The sequence below is a fragment of the Paralichthys olivaceus genome, chromosome 19 (genome assembly GCF_024713975.1).
Source record: "Paralichthys olivaceus isolate ysfri-2021 chromosome 19, ASM2471397v2, whole genome shotgun sequence".
Classification (NCBI taxonomy): Eukaryota; Metazoa; Chordata; class Actinopteri; order Pleuronectiformes; family Paralichthyidae; genus Paralichthys; species Paralichthys olivaceus.
The window spans coordinates 14,922,093-14,944,483 of record NC_091111.1 but is presented as its reverse complement, the minus strand read 5'-3'; the positions used below and the strand labels follow the sequence as shown (position 1 = coordinate 14,944,483).

Here is a 22,391-nt window from a genome sequence, read left to right as displayed (position 1 = left end):
ACTTCTGGAAAAATGACACATCTGTGACACTTGGTATTCGTACCCTGAAGGCAATGTCATTTCATAAGGAACATGCCATCATGCCTGCTGAAGTTCCCATTGTTGCAGGAGGCGAGCGTAAATGATATCACAGAGATAGGTCATCTGTCGGATAGAATACATTAGGGAAATTGTCTTTGAGAGATGACACAGTTAGAGCAGCAGGATGACAGCCAAACTGCAGCCACTGTGTCCAATCCGGTATCACTGGTCAGCTAAACGGTGAACCGCTGACCTTGCCTTCTACGCTGGAGAGGGAGAGACATGTGGCAAGGTATCGCAGCTTCTCCCCCACAAATGTGCTTTCCAAAACAAAGTATGGCCAAAGAGAAAAACACACCAAAATACAATAAGACCTGTGTGGCGAAGCAGGGTGGAAAGGGGAAATTTCCATTGATGGTGAAACCTTATTGGCTACTGGGTCAACAAAGTGAAGAGAGGTAAATTATTGCCAGCCAGAAAGCAGCTAGGAGAGAGTGCAAACTGTTTAGATTGAGATAGAGGTAGCAAAGAATATTACATCATATCCTATAAATGATGTTATCATAGAAAGGTATTATTATTAGAAAAAAAGATAATTGCCTTAATTAGGGTTTACACAGCTTGTGTGCAGGTTATGCATCCCCCTGTGGTGATAGGTCCCACTCTGTACATAACTTATATTTGGTCAGTTGATCAAAACATGTGCCTTGTGCCAGTCTGTCACAGGGCTGATAAACAGACAAACAACCCGTCACGCTTGCAGAGAATTTTGAGTCTCCGGTTAACAAAACTTCCATGTTGTTGAACTGTGGGAAGTGAAAACCTACATTGGTATGAAGAAAACATGCAAACCCCAGCCGGCAGGTTTGAACTCATCACAGTACTATCTACAGTGCTAACAACTCAGATAAAGTTAACCCCTTTTTCACAAGGCAGCGCTGTAAAGAGAGTTCTCAATCACAATTAATAGCAGCTTTTTTGCGAGCAATGCTACTAAGACAATGGCAAATTGGTGTCAAAGGTGAAAAGTGAAAACACACAGGAGGCCATATTTTAATTCAATACACACACAGGCTATTACCAGGAAGGAAAATTTCCACACTACATAACATCTACTAACAACATATGTTATTTATTCTTAACCTGGCCCATTGGTCTACATATTGGTTCAATGGAATAAATTGGGCTTCATGAATGGCCTTAATTTCTTACCCTCATTAAAAGCTAAAAGTCTATTTGACCCCGTCCATTCTTTCTAAAGGTTTGATGAATCAATTGCATCACAACACATTAACATTAAAATATGGATTTAGCACATAATGTGTTGCTCATCCACATCAATGCCCCATCGTCTCCCCACCGGGAGCGAAACATCAGCCTTCTCTTATGCAAACATGTTTCAGGGCTACAGAACAAAAGTGATGCTAATTTCTATTCATGTTATTGCCTTCTGAACTGAACTGGAGCCGCAGGGCCATTATTCCAAGCTAGTTCACCTCCTTCATGTGAGCTACAAGGCATGACTGCATCATGTATCTCTAGACCCACATAATGTTTTCATACATTAAACTTTTACCATAGTCTGCTGGGAGACACCAGTTAAATCAGTTTGATCAGGAAAACAGATCTATATAGACTGTGTAAGAACAAATTGGCTGCTGGTGCTAGCGTTACAAATGTTAGCCACATTCACCGCACTTATGACAACGTTCACCTCAGTGCCCTTTAATGCTGTGGTTTGGTCAAACCAACAGCCCAGACAGAAATTCTTCTCCAGAATTATTGTCCTTTGTACAAGTTATCCCAACAATAGAGAATATGCAGTATGTGGCACTGATAACATGATCTATTGCATGTTATGTACAAAGCGTCACTGTTCTGCCTCCACAGTGAAGGTGAGGCAACATTTTCATGCGTGATAGGCAAAGCTCAGCTTCCAGACTGCAGCGTGTCGAGCTGTGAATATTTCCATTTCCCTGACACACATCTATCCAGCATTTATTCAATCTAAGAGCAGGCTGAATAAAACAGCAGTTCTCACGGGAACAATGACACCAGAATTAAACATTTATTGATTTGTTGAGTCAAAAAAGTCTCACGATTTCTAATTATTTGGTGTAACATCACAGACCAAGATGTTGATTCATTTTCTATTGATACCTGATTAATCTACTAATTGCTGCAAACTTCACAAGAATGTATTAGTTGATATTCAGCATGTGACTTCAAAGTAGTCTGTCCACACTTAATACTGATACTACCAACACCTAAGCATAACTTGTAGCTGCTACCTGAAGAGAACAGAGGGTGTATATGTACTGGAGTTGTGAGCTTGGGTAAAACCTAACACTTTAAAGTTGTTCCCCAGATTCAGAGGTCAGTCACACATCACAGGAAGCTGGACGGCCTTGTGGGGGAAAAGGCACCAGGAAGAACTGACCCATCCATGTCACAGGAGCCCTGAGTGCAGGTCACAGCACTGACACTTGCACATGCACCTGGTCCACTGCTACTGCCAGCTGACCTGTCCACTTTGTTTAGAGCCTGACTGGTATGGATTTTTATTGGGTTGAACTTCCCTCATTATATATGTTTTTTAAAATTGGAAATAATTCTTAAGATATCAAACCCTTGTGGAAGAGAAATGAACTTGAGGCTCGATGTTTTAAAGTTTAGCCAGCTGAGTTTCTTGTCTTGTCTGTGCACAAGTCAAGTCAACATGCTACACTGACTGTACATATCATGCCATCCATCTGCTGCAGTGCGTCACACCTGGGCTTATCTCATATCCCTCTGTGTAACTCATTGTGAAATGCTTCTTTTATTGGAGTCTATATGGCGTCTTGTAAGTTTATTCTAAGGCTCTTATCTTTACACTCACATTCCCCTGGTGGCGCCATCCAGTCTTCGTATGTTAATATAAATCACTGAGAACATCACATGCACGGAAGTGAAATTTAAATGATTGTCCATAGCCTGATACCTCACTGCTCCTTAATAAACACCTGATGCGGCTCTGTAGCTCAAAATCACATAAATTCTGATGTGACTGCTCAGACTACAGTCACATTAGCTCAAAACCAATTTGTGTCAGAATACGAACGAAATTCTGCAATTATAAAAAAGAGTTGTGTTTGTCAGTTCTACACTGTAATAAAAATTGATGCATTTCACACAAGGAGAGGATTTTAAAATATTCGTTTGGACAATTTACCAGCAGTTTGATTATAACACAACTTTATGTGAATGAGTATAAAGTTAATATGAGAAGTCCCAGACTGTGGATTACAGTATGTGCTGCTAGTCAACATTAAACTGAAGTCACCAAGTGGAACGTTTCATTCGGTCATAACTCCCTTTCAACCTCTGTCCCAGGTCTGTAACTCATATTCCTCGACAGATCACCAGGTGTTCTATAGGTGGAAAGCTTTGCATTATTAATCAGTGTGCCTTGTTGCTCCCCATGTTCACCACTTAGCAATTTGTAAGCATTTACTCTCTGCTCTGTGCAACCAAACACCACCGACAGCCTGAATCACTTCAACACAGTCAACCAGCCAGCTGAGGGGACTTAACAAATGCTTATGATATCCCGCTGCTCTTCTTATACATGTGTCAGTTTGTACTTTCTCTGTGCCATTATCAAGTATAATCTTGAGTCCAAATCCCAAAGGTAAATCATTTACTGTCTGACAGGAAAAAACTGAAAAGCTGCAAATTAGAAAATCTGGAGCAAGAAAAATCATAAATTTCTCAAGAAAAACAAACAGTTTCTCGCTTTTCTAAACAGTACAATCAATTATTCATTTTAGCGTTACAAGCGATACTCCTTGTAAGTGGATGTTAAATAGTATCAGATGCATTTAATTTTCAAATCAAAAAAAGACTAAGTTGTGTTTTTGAAGATAATTAATTTGTCATAGAATCGCTATAATAGATGTACGTCATGTTTCTTTGGATGTAAACGCTCTATTGAAAGCGGAGCAAAGAGCAGAGCCACTTAAGAGTCAAAACAAAGGTGAGTATTCTTATTCATTTTCCTTCCACTGTCTCATCTTGATGCGACCATCTGCTCTTTCGCTGCTTCTGACTTGTTTCTAATCAAGGTGAGAAAATACTGTTTGGGTAGAAAATAAACTCTGATGTCCATGTTTACACTGTGTCCAGTTGTCATCAGCTGGGCAGAAACTAGTCCCACTGCAGTTTGGGCCTTTTTGTGTAATTATAGTTGAGAGTTTGGAAAGGACAGACAGTTGTTTAACAACACTGCTCTAATGTTTTTTCCAAGAAAACAACACTCAAAAAAACCTGGTTAGACTCTTCTCACTATAACTCTGATTGCTGCACATTATTTAAGTTATGACACTGTTTTGCAGCCCAAACAAACATGGTAGCTGTAAAAGGATCTTTAGATTTTTAAGAGCGTGTCTGTTTGGAAAAATATGTAAGAAAACTTCCCTCAATGTGCTCTTTGGTGCAGAGGTGATCATTTCTGCTGCAAAAAAGGGAATAAATCAAAGCACTAAAATAAAAAAAAAAGCCTTTATTTGGCAAAGATAAAAAGAAACATGTACCTACATACTTGTGTGGCATCTTTGCTTGGTTTATACAACATGAACAAAATGTAGACATGTTGTGGGTAAGTGTTACTCACCACATGTAGTCTAACTGGTATTTTGGAGAGTTGTTTCTCAATTTCCTGGGTTGAATCAGGTTTATATTTTCCCATAGAAACATCTTGTCTCTCACAGGGGTGAAACTTCACAGCTTTTAGTGCAGTTTGGTGCGTGTTCATCGGTGAGCTGCTTGCAAGGAAGACCATGTGCACAGACGATGTCTTACCTGTGTAGCCTGCGATCCAGCCCCACGAAGACACCATGGCCAGCAGCCATTTGAACATGACCCCCTCGATGTGCCAGAACGTGGAGCGGTCCCATATTCTGAGCGGCTGGAGCAGCAGCAGGTACAAGCAGTAGGACGGGATGGCCACGCAGTTGTTGAGGAACATGAACACGAACCGGAGCACAGCCGTGAGGAGAACCCAGCCCAGTTTGCCGGCCCCGTCCAAGAGCTGTGCCATCCTGATACACACCGTCTGGAACACAGACACAGCGGCGGTGAGCATCTCGCCTCGGCTTGTTTGACTTCACACAACACGACCTCAGTGTAAACAAACCAACTTGGGGAGGACGCAGATCCGCCGGACAAACCCTAAATGTTGGAGCAATCACCCGGGGGGGTGGAGTGAGTGAGTGTGTGGCTGAGGCTGTTTCACTGAATCCAACAGAAACACGCGTGGAGGATGGACGCGATCTTCTGCTCAACATCCACGAGGTTTAACACGGAGCCGTGGCCGGGTTTGCTCTTCTCTGGTGGCTATTAAGCTAGTTAGCCTAGCTGCACGGGTGATACGCGCAAAGACAGCGCCATAAAAGGACGGAGTCGCACGGGACGTGGTCGAGCACTAGCTAGCGGCGGGCTGAGTTAGCATAACGGGGGCTGATGTTAAAATAAACATGCGAGGTGTGGTGACAACCCCCCGGGCTTTATCAACCCTGACAACCCCCCTGATAGACATGACAGTGGAAGCTAATGAGCTCATGTGCTGGTGTGTGTGTGTGTGTGTGTGTTTTATGACACGATAACAAATTGACGTCTGGCGCAAAGCTCAGTGTCCTCCAGATTATAGACAGAGCCGGTAATTTAGTTATAAATCCGTTATCTCGTGTTTACTCACCCGCTTAATGTCACTGAAGCATCCAAGGGCGGTCGGGGTGTAGGTAATTGCTGGAGGCAGCGAGATCAAACCGTATCACGTGTGGCTATCCTAAACGGTTCGGTTGGCGGTTTTCGCTAAGTCGACATGGTCCCTCTCCTCTCGATCAAACCCGGGGACAGCGCCGGAAACGTCCGTCGATGTTGCAGCAAACCCCGTACAGCGAGACCGCGGTTGCACCCATTTAGCTAACGTTATCCGGGGCTGCTGGGAGGCGAGCACCGTTAGCTCGCTAGCTAGCTAGCAGGCAGCTCCGCTCGGACGTCGCTGGCTCCATCTCAGTCGGAGACACCGGGATAAATCCACTGATGCATCATCATCACCGTCGTCGTCGTGGTGGTGGAGTTAGCAAAGCTACCGAGCTCCCATTAACGGATACGCGGGAGGGAGGCGGGTCGGGTCGGGCCTCGGATCAACGCTGCTCGTTAAACGGACGCTGCCTCGCGTTTACACCGCGTATGAACATCGGACACACGGGGGGTAGAGGCTGGTCTGTCGGCAGCGGCAGCTTCGTTGTCTCCCTCCAGACCCAGACCCCCAGCGTCCACCGACACAAAAGATCAACAAGGTGACAGCGGAAACCGGTCCGCCACGCCTTCAAAATAAAAGCCGCGTGGAATCGATGACATGGCTCGAAGCTTGAAATGCTCTAAAAGGGATAGTTCACCCAAAAATGAAATTCACTCATTATCTACTCATCACTTTGCCGATGGAGGGTAAAATATATATAAATTGCATCCATACTGAGGTGGCATCCAAGTGTTCATAAGTGTTTTTAACCTTAAAGTTTCTCTGATATCTATCTATTACCCCTGAAACTCAAAAAGTGTTTTTTGGACTGCAAATTTCTGAAGCTGTCAAATAAATGTAGTGGAGCAGTAGAAGTACAAGTTCCTCAATTTTGTTCTTGAGTGCAGTACCTAAGTAAATGTACTGGACTTATGCAGTTACTTCCCAAAACTGGGTATTTCATGTTAAGATTGTGATATTTTTCAATACTTTATTATCTCTAGCTTTTGTATGTTGGACTTGGTCGAGAAGTAAGAATTATGATAAATCAACCTTCTGAAATAGGTATTGTATTTTAATGAAGCAAACTTGAAAATATTGAATGACATTTAGTCAAGTGATACTCTATGAACCTGAGCCTCCCTTTTATGAGGTTATCCAGTTTGTCCCGTTGAAGACATTAAAAATGTATATAATTAATGTATATTGCTTGGTTGTAGACCATTATTCTTAATTAAGAATTAGTGAGCTTGTTGTGCTGCAAAAATATTGCAGCTAACTACAATAGAATCAGAGTCATACTCATTTATATCCCTAAACCTGTCAGAGCTTTTCTTAATATGGCCAAATATACAATGCGAGGAAGTCATTCTTAATATTACATGCGAGTATAAAATGTATATCCTTGGATTAATGATAGAGAAATTACTTTGTACAGTAGTAAATGTAGCTTTTATTTTGAAAAGCAGGTTTTGGAAGTTTGGTTTTGATCCCCTCTCACTTCACTGAGGTTCACCTGAAGCTTCTCTCTGTGCGCAAACTCCCTGATGTCAAGTGCTCATGGTTTCAGTCTCTATGAACAATAAACTCTTCTTGATATTTTGTGACTCAGTCTCATCACCTCACTTCAAAGCAACTGGACTCATTTCCGGGTTCAAATCAGATGACATCATCAGCAGTGTGTGTCAGTGTGAGTTAACCATTCAAATCAATGCATTTACTTCACTTTAAATCAGGAACAGCAAAAGTTAGAGTTTGCACCATTATTAAGTTATAAAATGTGGGATGATGGGGAGCCTCTGTGCAATAACTGTTTTTGAAATTTAAGATATAAGATCACAGGTCAGCAGCACAATGATGTAAAATGTAAAATTGTAAATGTACCTTGTGTAAATAGACTCAATTCCAACTATTTCACATTGAGAACCAGAAAGTGTAGAATTGACATCAGAGATTTTAGTGCTTCAGACAAAGGTGTTCACTCAATGACTGTGGTCTGCCTCCCTTTGGCCCTTTATGTTATTACACTTTACGGAGAAATGAAGACAGTAAATCCAAGGACATCCATTGCTTAATTGTCCTGTAGATCACCAAATGCATGAAATGTGATTGGATTAAAAAATACAGCGAGGGAAATAAAAGCAACTTAGCATTTTATGGTGGCTGATTTACACCTTCAGAGGCCAAGGACAACATAATGTGTGGACTTGTCCAAATGACTGCATTATTGTGCCCTTTACACATTTTAAAAGGATTACACACAATAACCAGAAGTAAAGTTCACTCTGGTCTTTTAATTAATCAAAAAATATTTACATATGCAGTTTCTGTGAAACACTAAATCTGTTTGACAGTAAAAAAAAGCATCAAGGACACGTTCACTAGAAGCGGGAGTACGCTGCCCTCTGAGGAGCAGGCTGAGCTGCACTCTGCTGCAGCTGGTGGCGGAGCTGCTGGGAGTAAGGATCCTCCAGGGATTTAACCGACACGGTTGTCTTGGGCCCAGTCTTCCATTCGGTGCCACTCTCGTCCACCACGGACGCCTCCACGGTGACGGTGTGGGTGCCCAGGATGGAGAAATTCAGCAAGAACTGGGTGCTGAAGTAGTCATTGTGCGGCTCTACCCGCTGCTCAATCTCATTAGTTTTAGTGTCAAGTGGGATCTGAAAGGTACAAAATGCATGAATACCAAGGGAACCTAAGCAACAACACAGCCATGATTCACCAAAAATTAAAAAACGACTTAAGTAGCTTGATGTGTGGATACATACATCTGTGTTTATAGTGATTCTATGCGCTTAGAATATCAGATGTGAGCATTTTTCAATGTTTTATAAGGTTTCCTTAAAAAACTAAAACAAATACAAAAGCAAAAAGCTGGTATGCACCTTGAAGTCCGGCCCTGTCTTGCTCTGGAGAACTGAAGTGACATTGAGACAGACAGACTGGATCTTTCTGAAGAGTCCTGGAGTGGAACCATGTTGCACTACGCCCTCCACTTTAAGAGTCAGCTGCTGGTTGTTCTGCACTGGGATCGGTTCACTCGGTGTTCGAGGGGATGGAGAGAGAGCAAGCTGAAAAAAACAAAAACACACCCAGAGTTAATCATAAGAGGGCTACAACTGTACTACAAGTCTGCTTGATCACAGCCATTTAAAAGGGATATTATATCCTGCATAGACAGCATGTATCGTCGTGTTTTGTGTCCTTGCATATCAACTTATCCTGAGGATTTATAAATTAAACTAAACCTAAGATTCTTTTATAAAGTCTGATGTTTTCATTGCTGATTGTCTGTCGGTCTGAAGGATTATGCAGAAACTACTGAACCACTTTACTTGACACTTGGTGGAAGGATGGGATATGGGCCAAGGAAGAACCCATTTTATTTTGGCACAGATTCGGACAAAGACGCAGCCTCGGGGATGATTTCTGAGAGAATAATTAATCGATCTTGATGAAAAAAAATCAAGTGTATTCAAGGGGCTGATGTATACGAGTGTGGGCAATCTGGTGCAACTTGATTATATCTAAAGGGGAATGTCTGGCTTTGGCAGAGTTGTGTGCTCTACTGAGTGATGGTTAGCCATTACCGTACCTTAATGCTTGTTGACTGGAGCTTTTGGAAGAAGTACCTCTGGAAGGACAGCGGGACCTTGAGCAGAGCTATGACAGCATCACAGAGACAACTGGTGTGCTGGAAAACAAAAACAATACTTTTACATTTGTCACATTATAAAGCAGTTTATTGCAGCTTATTTCCATTTTTTTTTTATTTCTTAATTTAACCAGGTCTCACTGAAACAAAACAAATTCAAAGGGAGAGCATTACAGTATTGTTACAGTAAGTCAAGTTAAAATATTAACAGCCCAAGGTAACAGACACATGCTTTAAAAAAGTAAATTGACACAGCTACATACATATTTATGTACAGAAAAGTTTCTAAAATGACAAATACACCATTAGTCAACAGACTATTTATTACAAACTAAAGACAACACACATCTGCAGACCTTGCAGCCAAACTGAGCACACAAATTACTAAGCATATGCAAACACGGTGATCACTGGGTGTTACCAGGTATGAAACTGGAGGGTGTTTCTTTGTGAGGCCCTCCACCTCCTCCAGCACGTGGTTGAACACTGACATCATCCGTCGCTCGTATTCACTCTCTGTCTGAACTGACCCCGGGGTGCCATACTCCTGAAAACTAGATAACGGAGGCAGAGAGAGAGAGAGATGATCTTCAGGGGATGTGTGTTACAGCAAAGCACTTCTAGCACAAAGTATTCACATCCAATGGCACAGTGAAAACACTAAAATAGCCCTCAGTATAGAGCACACCTCTGCCAAGGCCGAAAAATCCTACAAGTGATTGTCTAGTTCTAAAAGTAGAAATATAAAATAAAAGAGGAAGTGGTTTGATGCAGTAAAATAAAGTGAAACCCTTTTACACAAGGAAATGATAGAGGCAGAAGTTCTCTCTGTAGCAGTTTCCCCTGAAATTACTAAGTAATAGAATGAATCGTAGCTAAATTTAATTTCTTTCCTACAGCATTATACAAATCCCAATGCTCCATTTTCCCAGCAACACTCACCTGGCTGCCTGTGGGTCCAGAATCAAAGCTTCTATCACATGTGAAACAAGCAAACAGCTCTGTTGTTGTCTGAACGGAAGGTTAAAGAGAAACAAATGACAGCAGAGTAAATGGGTCAACAACTCAACGTGACAGTAGTGCGGTCGAGGCACGTTTGAGGATACAGCTCCACATTACGGAGGGTGGCGTAGTCTGCATCAAACGAGGACTGGTGCAAGTCAGCATAGCGCGCTGCAAGACTTCTGAACTCGTCCATGCACACTTTCATCTGAAGACAAAACAAAATAAGTTGGAGAGTTCTAGACGGGACTGATCTTTCAATTCACACCTGCCTACTGCTGCTAGATTTTCCTGAATGCAAACCGACATGGCTGCCAAACTTAGACATATCAAACATTTATTACAAATATTAACATGTGGACCTAATTTCCCAGACCTTTTTTTCGAGTTGATGTCTGAAAGCTGCATGGATCAGACTTTTACATTTTACCTGCAGTGAGATGCGGCCGCAGCGCTGCAGGTCGTTGCCTGAGGTGAGAGCGATGGTGGTGGCGATGGCCGGCGGTGGGCTGGTTTTCAGGCTGTTGCAAGTACAGATGAGCTGCGACAGGGCTTGCAGAGTGTCAATCCGCAGCTTAATGAACTCACACTGGAATGTAAGCGGGCTCAGAGGAGTGCTGGCAGCCTGGCGGGAGAGATTAATTAGATAAACGTACATGGACACCACAGTTAAATAGTCACACAGGTCTTTTTGAGTTGACCTAACAAGATAAAGTCAGGCACTAGGTGAGAGTTGATTCATTAACAGTTTGAGATGCTAAGAAATTAGCTTGGATAGCAGCAGTCTCCAGACTGACTATCTGCTGCTCTAGATATCATGACTTTAGTTAAGGTGGATCTGCAGGAATGTTTTTGACAAGCAGATGTCTGGCAGTGAACTGACTGTGAGGGAGGCGATGCCCTTTTGGTAGGAGCGCAGGGCCTCGGCGATGGCACTCATGGCTCCGCTGTAGTCGCTGTCCTCCACGTGACACAGGCACTGCTCGGCCTGCGAAAACTCCTTCAGGCTGTTAAGCCAAAAGTAGAAGTGCTCTGATGCCACACGGGTCCGCAGACTCTGGTACAGCTCGCTGGAGAACTCATGGCAGCCCTGCGGATTAGCGATATGAATTTTATAATCCTGTCTCAGGGGGTGGGTGGCTCCTTGTGACTCCATTTTTATTTCAAAAAGAAAACAAAGAAAGATTTGTTAACCATGCGTGAAGCTTGGCGTGCGATGCGGTACACCGTCCAGCCATTAGCCACATTCTCCAGCTGTTGTTTGATCACGGTCTTCACGTCAGCTGATAAAGACGACTGGCTAGCGACAAAAATCACGGTTGCCAAGGAAACCTGCAGCAATCACAGTGAGTGGGACAAGTGTTCAAGTCCAAAACTGGAGATATTACAAAGGCGATGACACAAACATTTAATGATAAAAAAATAAAACAGAGGTGAATGTAATGTCAACTGAGTAATTTGTGTGACTCAATCTCTCACCAGAAGCTCTTGCTGCTTGTCGGTCGAGGAGTGACTGGCAACTCTGTACAGGTCCACCAGATCTCCCAGCATGCCGTCGCCCAGCACCGGCAGGTGGGTGGCGATGGCTGCCAGAGCGTGGCACATGAGAACACGGGAGGAGTCGCAGGATAAATGGAGCTGACCAAGCAGAAACTCCACAGCTGACTGGCTGAGATGGGGTCGACTTTTCAGCATCTTGACCAATGAGGTGAGGGTTGTCTAGGGTCAACACAAAAAGGTTTCTAATTTTTTGTCCTAACACGCCCGAGTCGTCTGGTCACGTCAGGTACAGGTCAGTTATCCACACACATTGAATTATGTAATAAGAAAAAGAATAAATAAGGTTTTTCAAAAATCTGCCCAGATATTTCATGTCAAATTATCAAACTTTGCTATTTGACTTGCTGTACTCATGTGCTATGCTTTAACAAAATTTGATCTAGCATCTAGTCTAATTTTTGATGTGTTAATTCAATTCAAATTCAAAAGACTCAATTGTCATTGCAAGGTCGTACTTTGTGCTAGTAAAATTGTGGCACAGTCCTCCTGCTCGATGCCAAATTCAACCTACATTCTGTTTATGATGTCTTACTTTGAGCGTGGCCTGGGTCCCGGGGCTGCTGTCCTGACTGCACAGCATCAGAAGAGACTCCGCTCCCAAAACTGTGTCCTGCTCCAACTGTACTATGTCTTAGAGAGAGAGATACACAGAAGCAGTCAATCACAAGAGCAATCATCCATGTGGTGAATCATTTGCATTTGCAACACCAGGCATCGGACTAATCCTAAACCATCACTTGTTGTAACTAACCTTTCTCTGGGCAGGAAATGGCGATGTTGGAAAGCACTATGATTCCGTGAGCAGCCACTGCCAGGTTGCTGTGGTAACAGCATTCTTGCGCCAGTTTAACCAGGTCAGTGAGCGATGGGGGAACCGAAGAGCTACCTGAGTGTGTGAAAGGAAAACACATCAGTCCAGTGATGCTCTTTTTCTGTAATTAATATAACAACATATATGACATATAAGGCTTTGTTAAAATATGAAGATGGACAACATGATGGATCCCAAATACAAAGTCAATTGACGTCAAAACAACAGGAGGGCCTGACCCGTATCCAAGATATCTTAGCTTAATTTTTGTAAACAGGAGGAAGTGGAGACATGTCATCATCTTTATATACAGTCTAGGGTTAAATTGAACAGCACCTGTAATGTTACTGAAGTACTGCTTGATTGCGATCGTTTCAGAGAGGGTGGAGAGAACAGCCAACATTCCCAGCTTCAAGCTGTCGTAAGGGCTCGTCAGGGCGCACTCACACAGAGTCTAGAGGTGTAAACACATTTATTAAACACTGGCTTCAAACCATCATGAAGTTAAGTCTGCTGTGCACTTTTAACAGCTGAACATCTACCTGAGTGTTTTCTCTGATCCAAAGATGAGGAGCCTTTTTAGCCAAGAGCTTTAGATCGCTGATTGCAAGTCTCTTCACAGCTTTTCTTGGGTCATCTTTCAGGTACTGGAGGAGGAGCTGTAACTGTGTGGAATCAAAAAAGAAGTCACTCTTCCACAGTGATAAAGATTTTAAATAAATCAGGACAAAATATTATCACGGGTTCAGTAAATAACTGACCACAGTGTGGTTGCGCTTCTCTCCTGGTCAGTACCTGCTTAGGGATGTCAATGAGGGAGAAGGCAGCCAGCTGGGTGAAGGTGTGCAAGGTGACGATGACCATGGCGGTGGAGGGATAGGAGTTGACAAGGTGCTGTAGGAGCTCTCTGCTGCTGGACGCCAGGCTGGCATCATGGTGCATGTGCTGCAGCATTGGAATCAACTTCAGCTTCAGTTCCACTGGAGTGTCCAAACCTGGGGTGAAGGTTCAGATCGAAGAGGAAATGAAACAGCTGGAAAAGACGACATGAACATAACAACTTTCTACTGTCGTCTGTTTTAAAGTGTTTTATTGTAATGCTGGATAGTTGCTTGGAATATCTAAATAAATCCAAAGCTTGTAAAAAAGATGAGTTTGACTTGAAGTGTTTTCCCCAAAAGATTTTTTTTTTTACCTTGAATCATCTCACTGACTTTGTTGCAAATCCCAGCTGCAAAGTCTCTGAAAATTAGAAACAGCGTTAAAAAACTTCAAATTCATGAGATCCAGTTTGTCAAATACAGTTCAGCTCAGGTTATGACTCTCCTTACTTTGACTGTGCAGAGAAGCTTGCAGCAGCAAATATGGCGGCCTCTACTTCTACATTGTCATGAGAGTCCAGACTTTGGCGAATACTGTGGTGGGCGTTCTTCCTCTCTGGGATGATGGAGGCCAAACTACCAAGCATCCTAAACGAAAGGAGAAAAGAACATTGTTTTGAATCTCAGACAACTGGAAAGAGAGAGGGGAGTTGGCAAACATGTTACCACACATGTATTCTAGGATTGTAAAGTGGTAAAAGCTCTGTGAAAGAAGGGTTAGAATACTGTCATTACCTCAGCGTGATGGCTCGGGCCACAGGGTCATTGCTGTGGATGACGGAAAACACTCTTTTAACAAATTCGTCCACGTTGAGAATCTTCTCCAAGTGTTTCTCGCTCTGCTGAGTCACTTTCAACACACACAGGCGCAGAAAGTTGTTCCTGAAATCAGAGATCAGACCGCAAACCATTATTTAGTGTTAATTAACTAATTATAAAAAATCAGAGCCCGACTGATAAATAAGATACTATCAGCCGGTGTGAGCCTCTCACAAACATATCTGTATGTGTTTATGATTGCCAATATATATATATATGTTACAGAATAAACAGAAACAATGTGCATTGTATTGTTATTATATGATTATCTATTATACAGGTTTGAGCAGCACTGTAAAATTCATTTTGAAAGCTTTGCCAAAATAAAAGAAATAAAGGATGATAAACAAACAATAATAATATTGAGAGTGACTGACAGGTAAAAGAAGGAGAAGAATATTTACAACAATATCACAACACAAAGGCAACAAATACACGAATGTCTGGAACTCATTCAAAAGCAAATTGAATGCTGATTTGAGTTTCAACTCATAACAAACTTGAGTGAAGAAGTAATGAACACCTCTCTCATTGATTCGGTTCATACCCGAGTCTGAAGATGTCTGCCAGCTTGAGGAAGGCGGAGTTGATGAGGATGGGGAACGGATACTTCTGGAAGAGTTTGGGGAAGAGGACCACGGCCTCGCACTGCTCCCCCAGCTTCCCTGAGCGCAGACCTGGGGCAGAAACAGAGATGTCACCGGGACAATACACAACAAAAACACCAGACGCCTCTCGTGGAGGAGACACAACACACATGCTAACCAGTTAGCATGCAGGCTAACTACCTTTGTCCAGCTCCATGAGAGCGGAGTTAGCGTCCAGCTCCTGTTCTCCATAACAGGCCTCGGATAGAAACGAGCGAGCGGTGGAAAGCGACATTATTACTGAAGTTTTTCACATTTAAATCCAAGTATGGCTGCGTCCATTGAGCTCAGTGTTCAGCAGAGACGCAACTTCACGCTGCCTGCAGCTTTTACACTTCCGGTCCAGGGTTGATCTTCACAATAAAGGCAATTTCTTTTAACTCAAATTACAAATATAGGCATTGTGCAATGATACTTGAATATCTATAGTCATGCCTATCAATGCTCATTTGCACCTTTTTAATTTGCACTGATTTTTTATATCCTTGTTCAGTTTGAGATTATATTGTTTGTGTATTATTTGCATATATATTATCTTGAATCTACAACATGCTTTACAGGACCAGATGAAATATGAAGTCATAATTAAAAAAGAATGACACAGATAAAAGGAGAAAAGTAAAACCAACATAAGTAAATATATATTTACAGTTGGGTATGTCACTGGGATTATGATAAAATCATCGGGATGCTATTTTATTTCGAAAGAGCCTCTGCTTTGTCAATTATTATGTTGAACTCATAGACTGTATATAAAGAACTTTAAAAAGGTTGAACTTTAAAAAGCAGCGGCTACAGAGGAAGCGGATGTGCACGCGCCGTTGCAGCGGAAGTGGCCTTTTCCACCAATGGCAGAGAGCGACGCCGGTTTCGCGGGGGATTCATCTCTGCGTCCACACGATCTGTTCGCGGGAAACACGACAAGGAGCAACAAGGCGGAATAAAGACGTCGGATAACTCCTCGAAACTTGAACCTGTAACTTCTGATCGACCGCTCGTGCAGCGCAGCGATGCTTTTCCGCTCGATCGTTGACAGAGGAGTGGGCAGACGAAGGCAGAACGGTGAGATTAGAAGTTTTACTGTGTGTTACTGAGAGTTTTACTCCGCCAGAGCCACTGTTAGCTCACATGTAGATCTGTCGGTTCTATCATCGCGTGTGTTTTTCTCACGCACTTTAGATTCTCGTGTTAAACTTGTTGAGGAGTGAACTGTACACAAGACACAAACGTTTTTACTCCATGTCCCGAATAAACCATATATCTTAAGCGATGATCATGTAATTCAGTTTGTTAATATTAGTCTTTGAATCAGCTGTGAAACCTCACATAGTTTCTGCTTCAGTAGGTTGAGGCGTGTCATGACGATAGAACTAACTGCCTGTTTGTTGTATTATCTCTGTAATGCGTCTGACGGACTGCTTGTTTCTGTCCAGCCGCCCCTGCAGATCCTTGGCCCAGGCTCCCTCTGAGCTCTCTGCTTCAGGGCTTCCAGTGCGTTCGACATGACGAACACATCTCCTATGGAAACCTGGGGGACTCCGTGCCACCGTTTGGATTAGCTTTCTCCTCCGGTAACCCACATGCATTTTCCCATAGGATGGGACAGATCAGATTTTTTGGCTGTTGTCATTTAACTTGCTCTTCTTATGTTGGTTAAGCTGGGGATATGCAGAACGTCCTCGCTGCAGCCAACGAAGAAGGCATTGTGAGGATCTACAACACGGAGAGCAGAGAAAACACGCTTCTCAAAGGTACGTGTAGAGACTTGTTTGTCCACAGTTGTCCCGTCTGTCATCAGGGAATGTCCCAGGCTGATGGAATGTGAACTTTTGCAGAATGGCTGGCTCATGAGAATGCTGTCTTTGACATTGCCTGGGTACCGGGGGAGCCTCAGTTGGTGAGTGTGAAAATAAATCAGGGTAAACCAGGGACACATTTATCACTTGTTTATTCATATGCTGTTGTATTATTTTCTGTATTTCTTTTTGCACGTTGTAAACTCTTCACGCGTCCTCCTCAGGTGACGGCTGCTGGTGATCAAATGGCTCGGCTGTGGGACGTGAAGACAGGAGACATGTTGGGCAGCTTTAAGGGTCACCTCTGCAGCCTCAAGTCTGTTGCATTCACACCTCAGGAGAAAGGTACATCATTCATCATTCATTTAAACAGATACATCACCTGGGGGAATAAATGCTCCCTGTCATCTCTTAGAATTCACAGGAAAACACGGATCTGATTGTTTCTAGGTGACATAGTCCAGTATATTGAATCTAGATATAGGAGCTATGGTAACCTGGTAATTATTGGAATTATAAGATATACGTTCCCCTGCTGTTGTTGCACCAAGTAATAAAGAAAACATGCAGAAATGTAGATTCAATTAGGTTTTGTTTTAAAATAGAAGGAAATAGTATTCACTGATGAAAAGGTACTTGAGTGAGAGTTTTCATTTAAATTTCATATTCATCACAGTAATGTTATTTTGTTTGTTCTCTATTCAACAGCTGTGTTCTGCACTGGAGCCAGAGATGGAAATATTATGGTCTGGGACACAAGGTGCAGCAAAAAAGGTATTGATTAATCTGATTTCTGCTTCAAAGATGTCCTTTTAATATTCAAAGATTTGTATATTTTGCCCCACCTGATCTTGTAATAATAGATTTCAGACAGTGCTCAGTATTTTGTATTTGATCATATCCTCCTCTCAGATGGTTTCTACAGACAAGTGAAACAGATCAGTGGCGCTCACAACAAAGCAGAGACAAGCGCCCCCTTGAAGACGAAGAAGAGAAGGAGCAGCACTCGTGGCATGGCTCCCAGTGTGGTGAGTTCTTCTCATAACTGACCCTGTTTATAGTGAAAAAGTGAAATAGAGAGCAGGAAGGTGCAATGGCAACACTGACCTTCAATATATTTATATTTTTCGTAGGACACGCAGCAGAGTGTCACAGTGGTTTTGTTTCGAGATCAGCACACGCTCATCTCCTCTGGGGCCGTCGATGGGTAAGAAACCACTTTTAATTTTTATAAACACGCAGAACATTAGCGTGAAATTTTTTTTTGTCATGTTGAATTTTTTTGTTTAATTCCACCCATCCAGAGTGATCAAGCAATGGGATCTGAGAAAAAACTACACTGCACACCGTCAGGATCCAGTTCCACTGCAGACGTACCCGTACCCGGGTTCCTGCATGCGCATGCGGCTTGGTTAGTTTTCTGCCACTCTGGATATCATGTATACATGGAGCTGGATGAAGTAAAAAAAAAAATAAGCTGAATATTGTTTGGTGTGTGTTGCAGGTTATTCCGGACTTGTTCTGGACTCCACAAGATCCAGTGTGATGTGTAACTGCACTGATGACAATATCTACATGTTCAATGTCAGTGGAATAAAGACAAATCCAGGTAAACAAGGGCTTCAGTCATACGCAATATAATGTTCACCTCTGCCAAAATAGGTCTTTTCCTGTTTATCACTTACATGTTACCACTAGATGGGGCTGCAAGTATAAAGTCCTTTGGTTTAACTAGAGCAGAATCTCTTTGTTACAGATGAAATGTCAAGATTCAGAGACATGGTGTGATAATCATAATATCTTTTAAATTAGAGTTGTGTTTGTGTTAAAGATGAGAGTAGGAGGTAGCTCACTAGTACTGAATCTGCTGGATAACATTCAAACCATCCAGACTAGTCGGCCATCTTGAGGCAAAACACAGCTGTTTTAGATCAGTTTACCCAATTTACCCTCATCTTGTCTATGCCTCTAATCTGATTTTAACCTTTGGGTTTACCGCAGGATCTTAAGTCCAAAATTCAATGATCTGAATTTTAGGCCTCAAATACATTCAACAGAACTTGTTGAGACCTGCAGATGGTGTTTATATATGATGTATTATAAAGTGTACTTGGGTATTTAGAAATGTATTATATAATAATAATAATAATAATATATTTGTTTCTTCTTCTACAGTTGCTGTTTTCAGTGGCCACCAGAATTCCTCATTTTATATCAAGTCCACTATCAGCCCAGACGACCAGTTCTTGGCCAGTGGCTCAAGTGACAATCACACATACATCTGGAAGGTAAGGTCGTCCTCATTTCATTTTACCCTGATGATGTGTTCAGTGTTCTGATGACATGTGTTTGTCAACTTTTTATATCTTAGATTTCTGAGCCACAACATCCTCCCATGACTCTTCAAGGCCACAGTGAGGAAGTGACGTCAGTCGTGTGGTGTCCCACAGATTTCACCAAGGTAGGGCAGCAAACTCCAATAACCACTGTCACGACCACATTAGTGTCCTGAACTCCATCCTGTTTCCATTGTGTAAAACCTACAAATGAGTTTTTTATGAGGCCAGGAAAATGGATTTGGTCTCTGTGTAATCCTCACTGCTCTGTTGGCAGATTGCTTCCTGTTCGGATGACCACACCGTCCGGATCTGGAGGCTTCACCGGGAAACGGATGCTGTTCAGTCTTCAGTGGGAGAAGCAAACCTTGTGGGGCGGGCTTGTCCAAAATCTCCAACAAGTTAGTATTTCAATGACCATCCTTCAGTCTAACGACTGACAACTACCATGTAATCATATGTACTGCATGTTGTCTTTATCTTGACCACAACATTTCTGGTTTCATTCCTTCTCTGTGCTGCTGTCTGACTATGTGAAATATGGAAGAGCTTCTTCATAAATCTCTCTGCTTTCATGGAGTCACACTAGACTAAAAAGGACTTTTCTTCCTTTAAGGGCCGTCAGTCAGAGCTGAGACGACTCCCGCCAAAACCCAGAGGATAGAGAGTCGTCCAGACCTAGTGTCGCCCCGGCTCGCTGCCTGTGCTCCGAGTGGAGCCGCCCTGCCTCTGTCCTCCAGCACCACTTCACCTGTCCAGTCTCAGGATGCAAAGGCTGCTGCTGCCCGCCAGAGAACGCCACCCTCTATCAAACAGTGGTTATCTCCGAGCCGCGGGTCTCCCGGTCAGGTCACCCCTCCTCTTCGCAAGGTCCTGAGCCCGTGTCCCCAGAGTCCGGCGAGCAGTGCCTCTCCCATCGAACGACGGGCCAAGCGGCGGCTGGAGACCATTGCATCTGCCAGCTGTGAGGGCGCAGAACAATGCGACTGTGTTGCCGAACTTTACCCCGCACCCAAGAGAGGCCGGACCCTGGCTGGTATCTGCTGCCCCGCTCAGGAGAGCAGGGTACAAACAGACTGTCACACAGACGACAAGCAAACCTCATCTAGACAGAGTGGCAAAGAGAATTACTCTCCCAGAGGAATGGACTGGCTGTCTGTGATGGCACAAAAGATGAGGAAAGGTCAAGGAAGCCCAAGTTCTCCCAGAAGTCCCAGTGCCTTGAAGAAACAGGAAGGGAAAACACCAGCTTCACCGGTAAATACCAAACTCCAATTTAGACGTGAATCTTCTTTTAACATGTACATTTTCTCAGTTTCTTAAGTAATTCTCTCTCCCTTAAATAAAGCTTCCCTCTAGAGCATTCGTTTTTTTCTTGTCTGCATTAACATTTCTGTCACAAACTTTCTTCCGTCTAGAAATTCAGGCTTTAAAGTCACTGAATAAGAACTAGACTCACACTCAGTCGAGCACATACATGTACCTCCTCCAAGGCTCAAACAGTCGTCTTATTTTCAATCAAGCCGCAGCAAATCAGTCCCCTAAATCAAGATCTAATTATATTATATAATAACAGACGTAATAATAAGTCCATTATAACAGAAAGACACAGGCTTTATGAATGTGTCCTCTGCAGCAATGGTATATTTTAAATAGCTTTAAAAGTGATCATTGCAGTTAAAGTTTTCTCTCTATTCTTTTTCAGACGATTCGATCGCCGCAAAACATGAAGAAAATCTCCATGTACTTCACGAAACCGACTCTGGAGTGACCTGCTGGAGCCAATCACGTGTTCTGTTCTTCTGTTTAAATACAATGTTTTTATTTTTGAGTAAATCTTTTATACGTGATGTCCCACAGACAGTAAAGCCTCTGAGACCACATGAGTTACATTACTACATGAACCAGAAAGAAACTGAAGATCTGATGCAGCAGTTTTCACATCCACAGAGGTAGTTTTTTTTTTTTTAATTGGGTCGTAGGTATTTGCATTTGCTTCCTACGCGGATGTTCTGGTGCTGTGCTGAGAGACTTTATTAGAAATCAGGTTGCATTTCCGAGTAAATCTTTCACTTTACTCAAACCTGAAAACTGTTAGAGACGATGCACCATTTAATGCAGGACCCCACGTTTCATCAAGTTGTTCAGGAGGTTAACAAGGTATTAATCTTCAAGTAGACAGTTGTCCACAGGTGTAGATATTTTAAAGTCTGCTAAAAAAGTACAATAAATTAGCTTAACAGCTTTGAGCCCTTTTATGAACTTCACTCATTTAAAGTGTAAGATGGTCACAGATCAGCTCTGTAACAGCTTGTCATTTATATCTTCATCTCTGGATTTTGTCATTTCAGTGTTATGCATAAAATAATCTGATGATTCAGATTTTCTTTTTTACTTGAGAAAATGTTCAAGTTGTTTATATGTACAAAATAACCAATGATTGTTGCATGGTCCGTTTGTATTTAATTAACATAAACTTGTGGTCTGAACTTTATTAAACTGAAGTCAGGTTTCATGGTATTTCTTTTATTTGAACACTTTGACCCATAGAGTCAAAATTATTTAGGATTTCCAAAAGAAGACGTCATATGAAGAAAATCTGCAGTTGAATTGAAATTCCTCTGATTTTCTGTCCTGTCAAGCAGCTCACAACCTCTGACTTAAAATTGTATCTGATATTGACTGGCTGATTGGGGGACGAAGCTGGGTTTGCTTAGGTGCAGGATAACATCCTGGAGAGGAGCCAGCCCTCCCTGTGAGCCACCAGGGGCCCCCCAAAATCAAACCTCAATCACTGAATTAGCCTTTGCTACTGCTCTTTTATTTATGTGGCGAAAAGTGAATATAATCAAATTTGTTTGATACAAAACTGGCAATAATCAGAAACTTACATAAGTAATGCAGCCTGTAGTTGTGAGGCCCCTCCCTCAGTGAGTGAAGATCTTGCAGGATGAACTGTGAAAATGATAATGTCAATAAATGTAATGTTTACCAGAGGCAGAAAAAGAGAGGAACGTGGGTGAAAATGGACGATAACAAGGGTTTCACATGAATAAGAATACAGGAGTGCCTCGT

General features: G+C 42.5%; 3 protein-coding genes across 3 annotated transcripts in view; 1 reads left to right on the top strand and 2 right to left on the bottom strand.

Annotated features, from left to right (window-relative positions):
• The window catches only part of lpgat1 (lysophosphatidylglycerol acyltransferase 1), a 34,930-nt gene extending 28,554 nt beyond the window's left edge, over window positions 1-6,376 (bottom strand). The window contains exons 1-2 of the mRNA XM_020097758.2: window positions 5,759-6,376; window positions 4,864-5,116 (exon numbers count right to left, since the gene is read on the bottom strand). Of these exons, the coding sequence (XP_019953317.1) occupies window positions 4,864-5,101 (238 nt within the window). The 5' untranslated portion in view covers window positions 5,102-5,116; window positions 5,759-6,376. The remainder of the gene's footprint in view (window positions 1-4,863; window positions 5,117-5,758) is intronic.
• Window positions 6,377-8,080: 1,704 nt separating this feature from the next.
• Window positions 8,081-15,532, bottom strand: ints7 (integrator complex subunit 7). Its single transcript, XM_020097809.2, has 20 exons — window positions 15,326-15,532; window positions 15,085-15,214; window positions 14,454-14,600; window positions 14,169-14,306; window positions 14,033-14,079; window positions 13,633-13,832; window positions 13,380-13,502; window positions 13,174-13,291; window positions 12,778-12,912; window positions 12,559-12,656; window positions 11,946-12,185; window positions 11,661-11,798; window positions 11,350-11,556; window positions 10,897-11,091; window positions 10,571-10,674; window positions 10,407-10,475; window positions 9,886-10,018; window positions 9,405-9,503; window positions 8,695-8,880; window positions 8,081-8,469 (listed from the first exon to the last, which is right to left on the bottom strand). The coding sequence occupies exons 1-20, from the start codon at window positions 15,417-15,419 to the stop codon at window positions 8,188-8,190; spliced, it is 2,883 nt and encodes a 960-aa protein (XP_019953368.2). The 5' UTR covers window positions 15,420-15,532; the 3' UTR covers window positions 8,081-8,187.
• Window positions 15,533-16,064: 532 nt separating this feature from the next.
• Window positions 16,065-21,829, top strand: dtl (denticleless E3 ubiquitin protein ligase homolog (Drosophila)). Its single transcript, XM_020097571.2, has 15 exons — window positions 16,065-16,246; window positions 16,618-16,755; window positions 16,843-16,935; window positions 17,020-17,081; window positions 17,205-17,325; window positions 17,689-17,754; window positions 17,893-18,008; window positions 18,114-18,187; window positions 18,285-18,391; window positions 18,485-18,589; window positions 19,156-19,268; window positions 19,352-19,441; window positions 19,594-19,717; window positions 19,933-20,573; window positions 21,022-21,829. The coding sequence occupies exons 1-15, from the start codon at window positions 16,195-16,197 to the stop codon at window positions 21,085-21,087; spliced, it is 1,968 nt and encodes a 655-aa protein (XP_019953130.2). The 5' UTR covers window positions 16,065-16,194; the 3' UTR covers window positions 21,088-21,829.
• The last annotated feature ends 562 nt before the right edge of the window (window positions 21,830-22,391 follow it).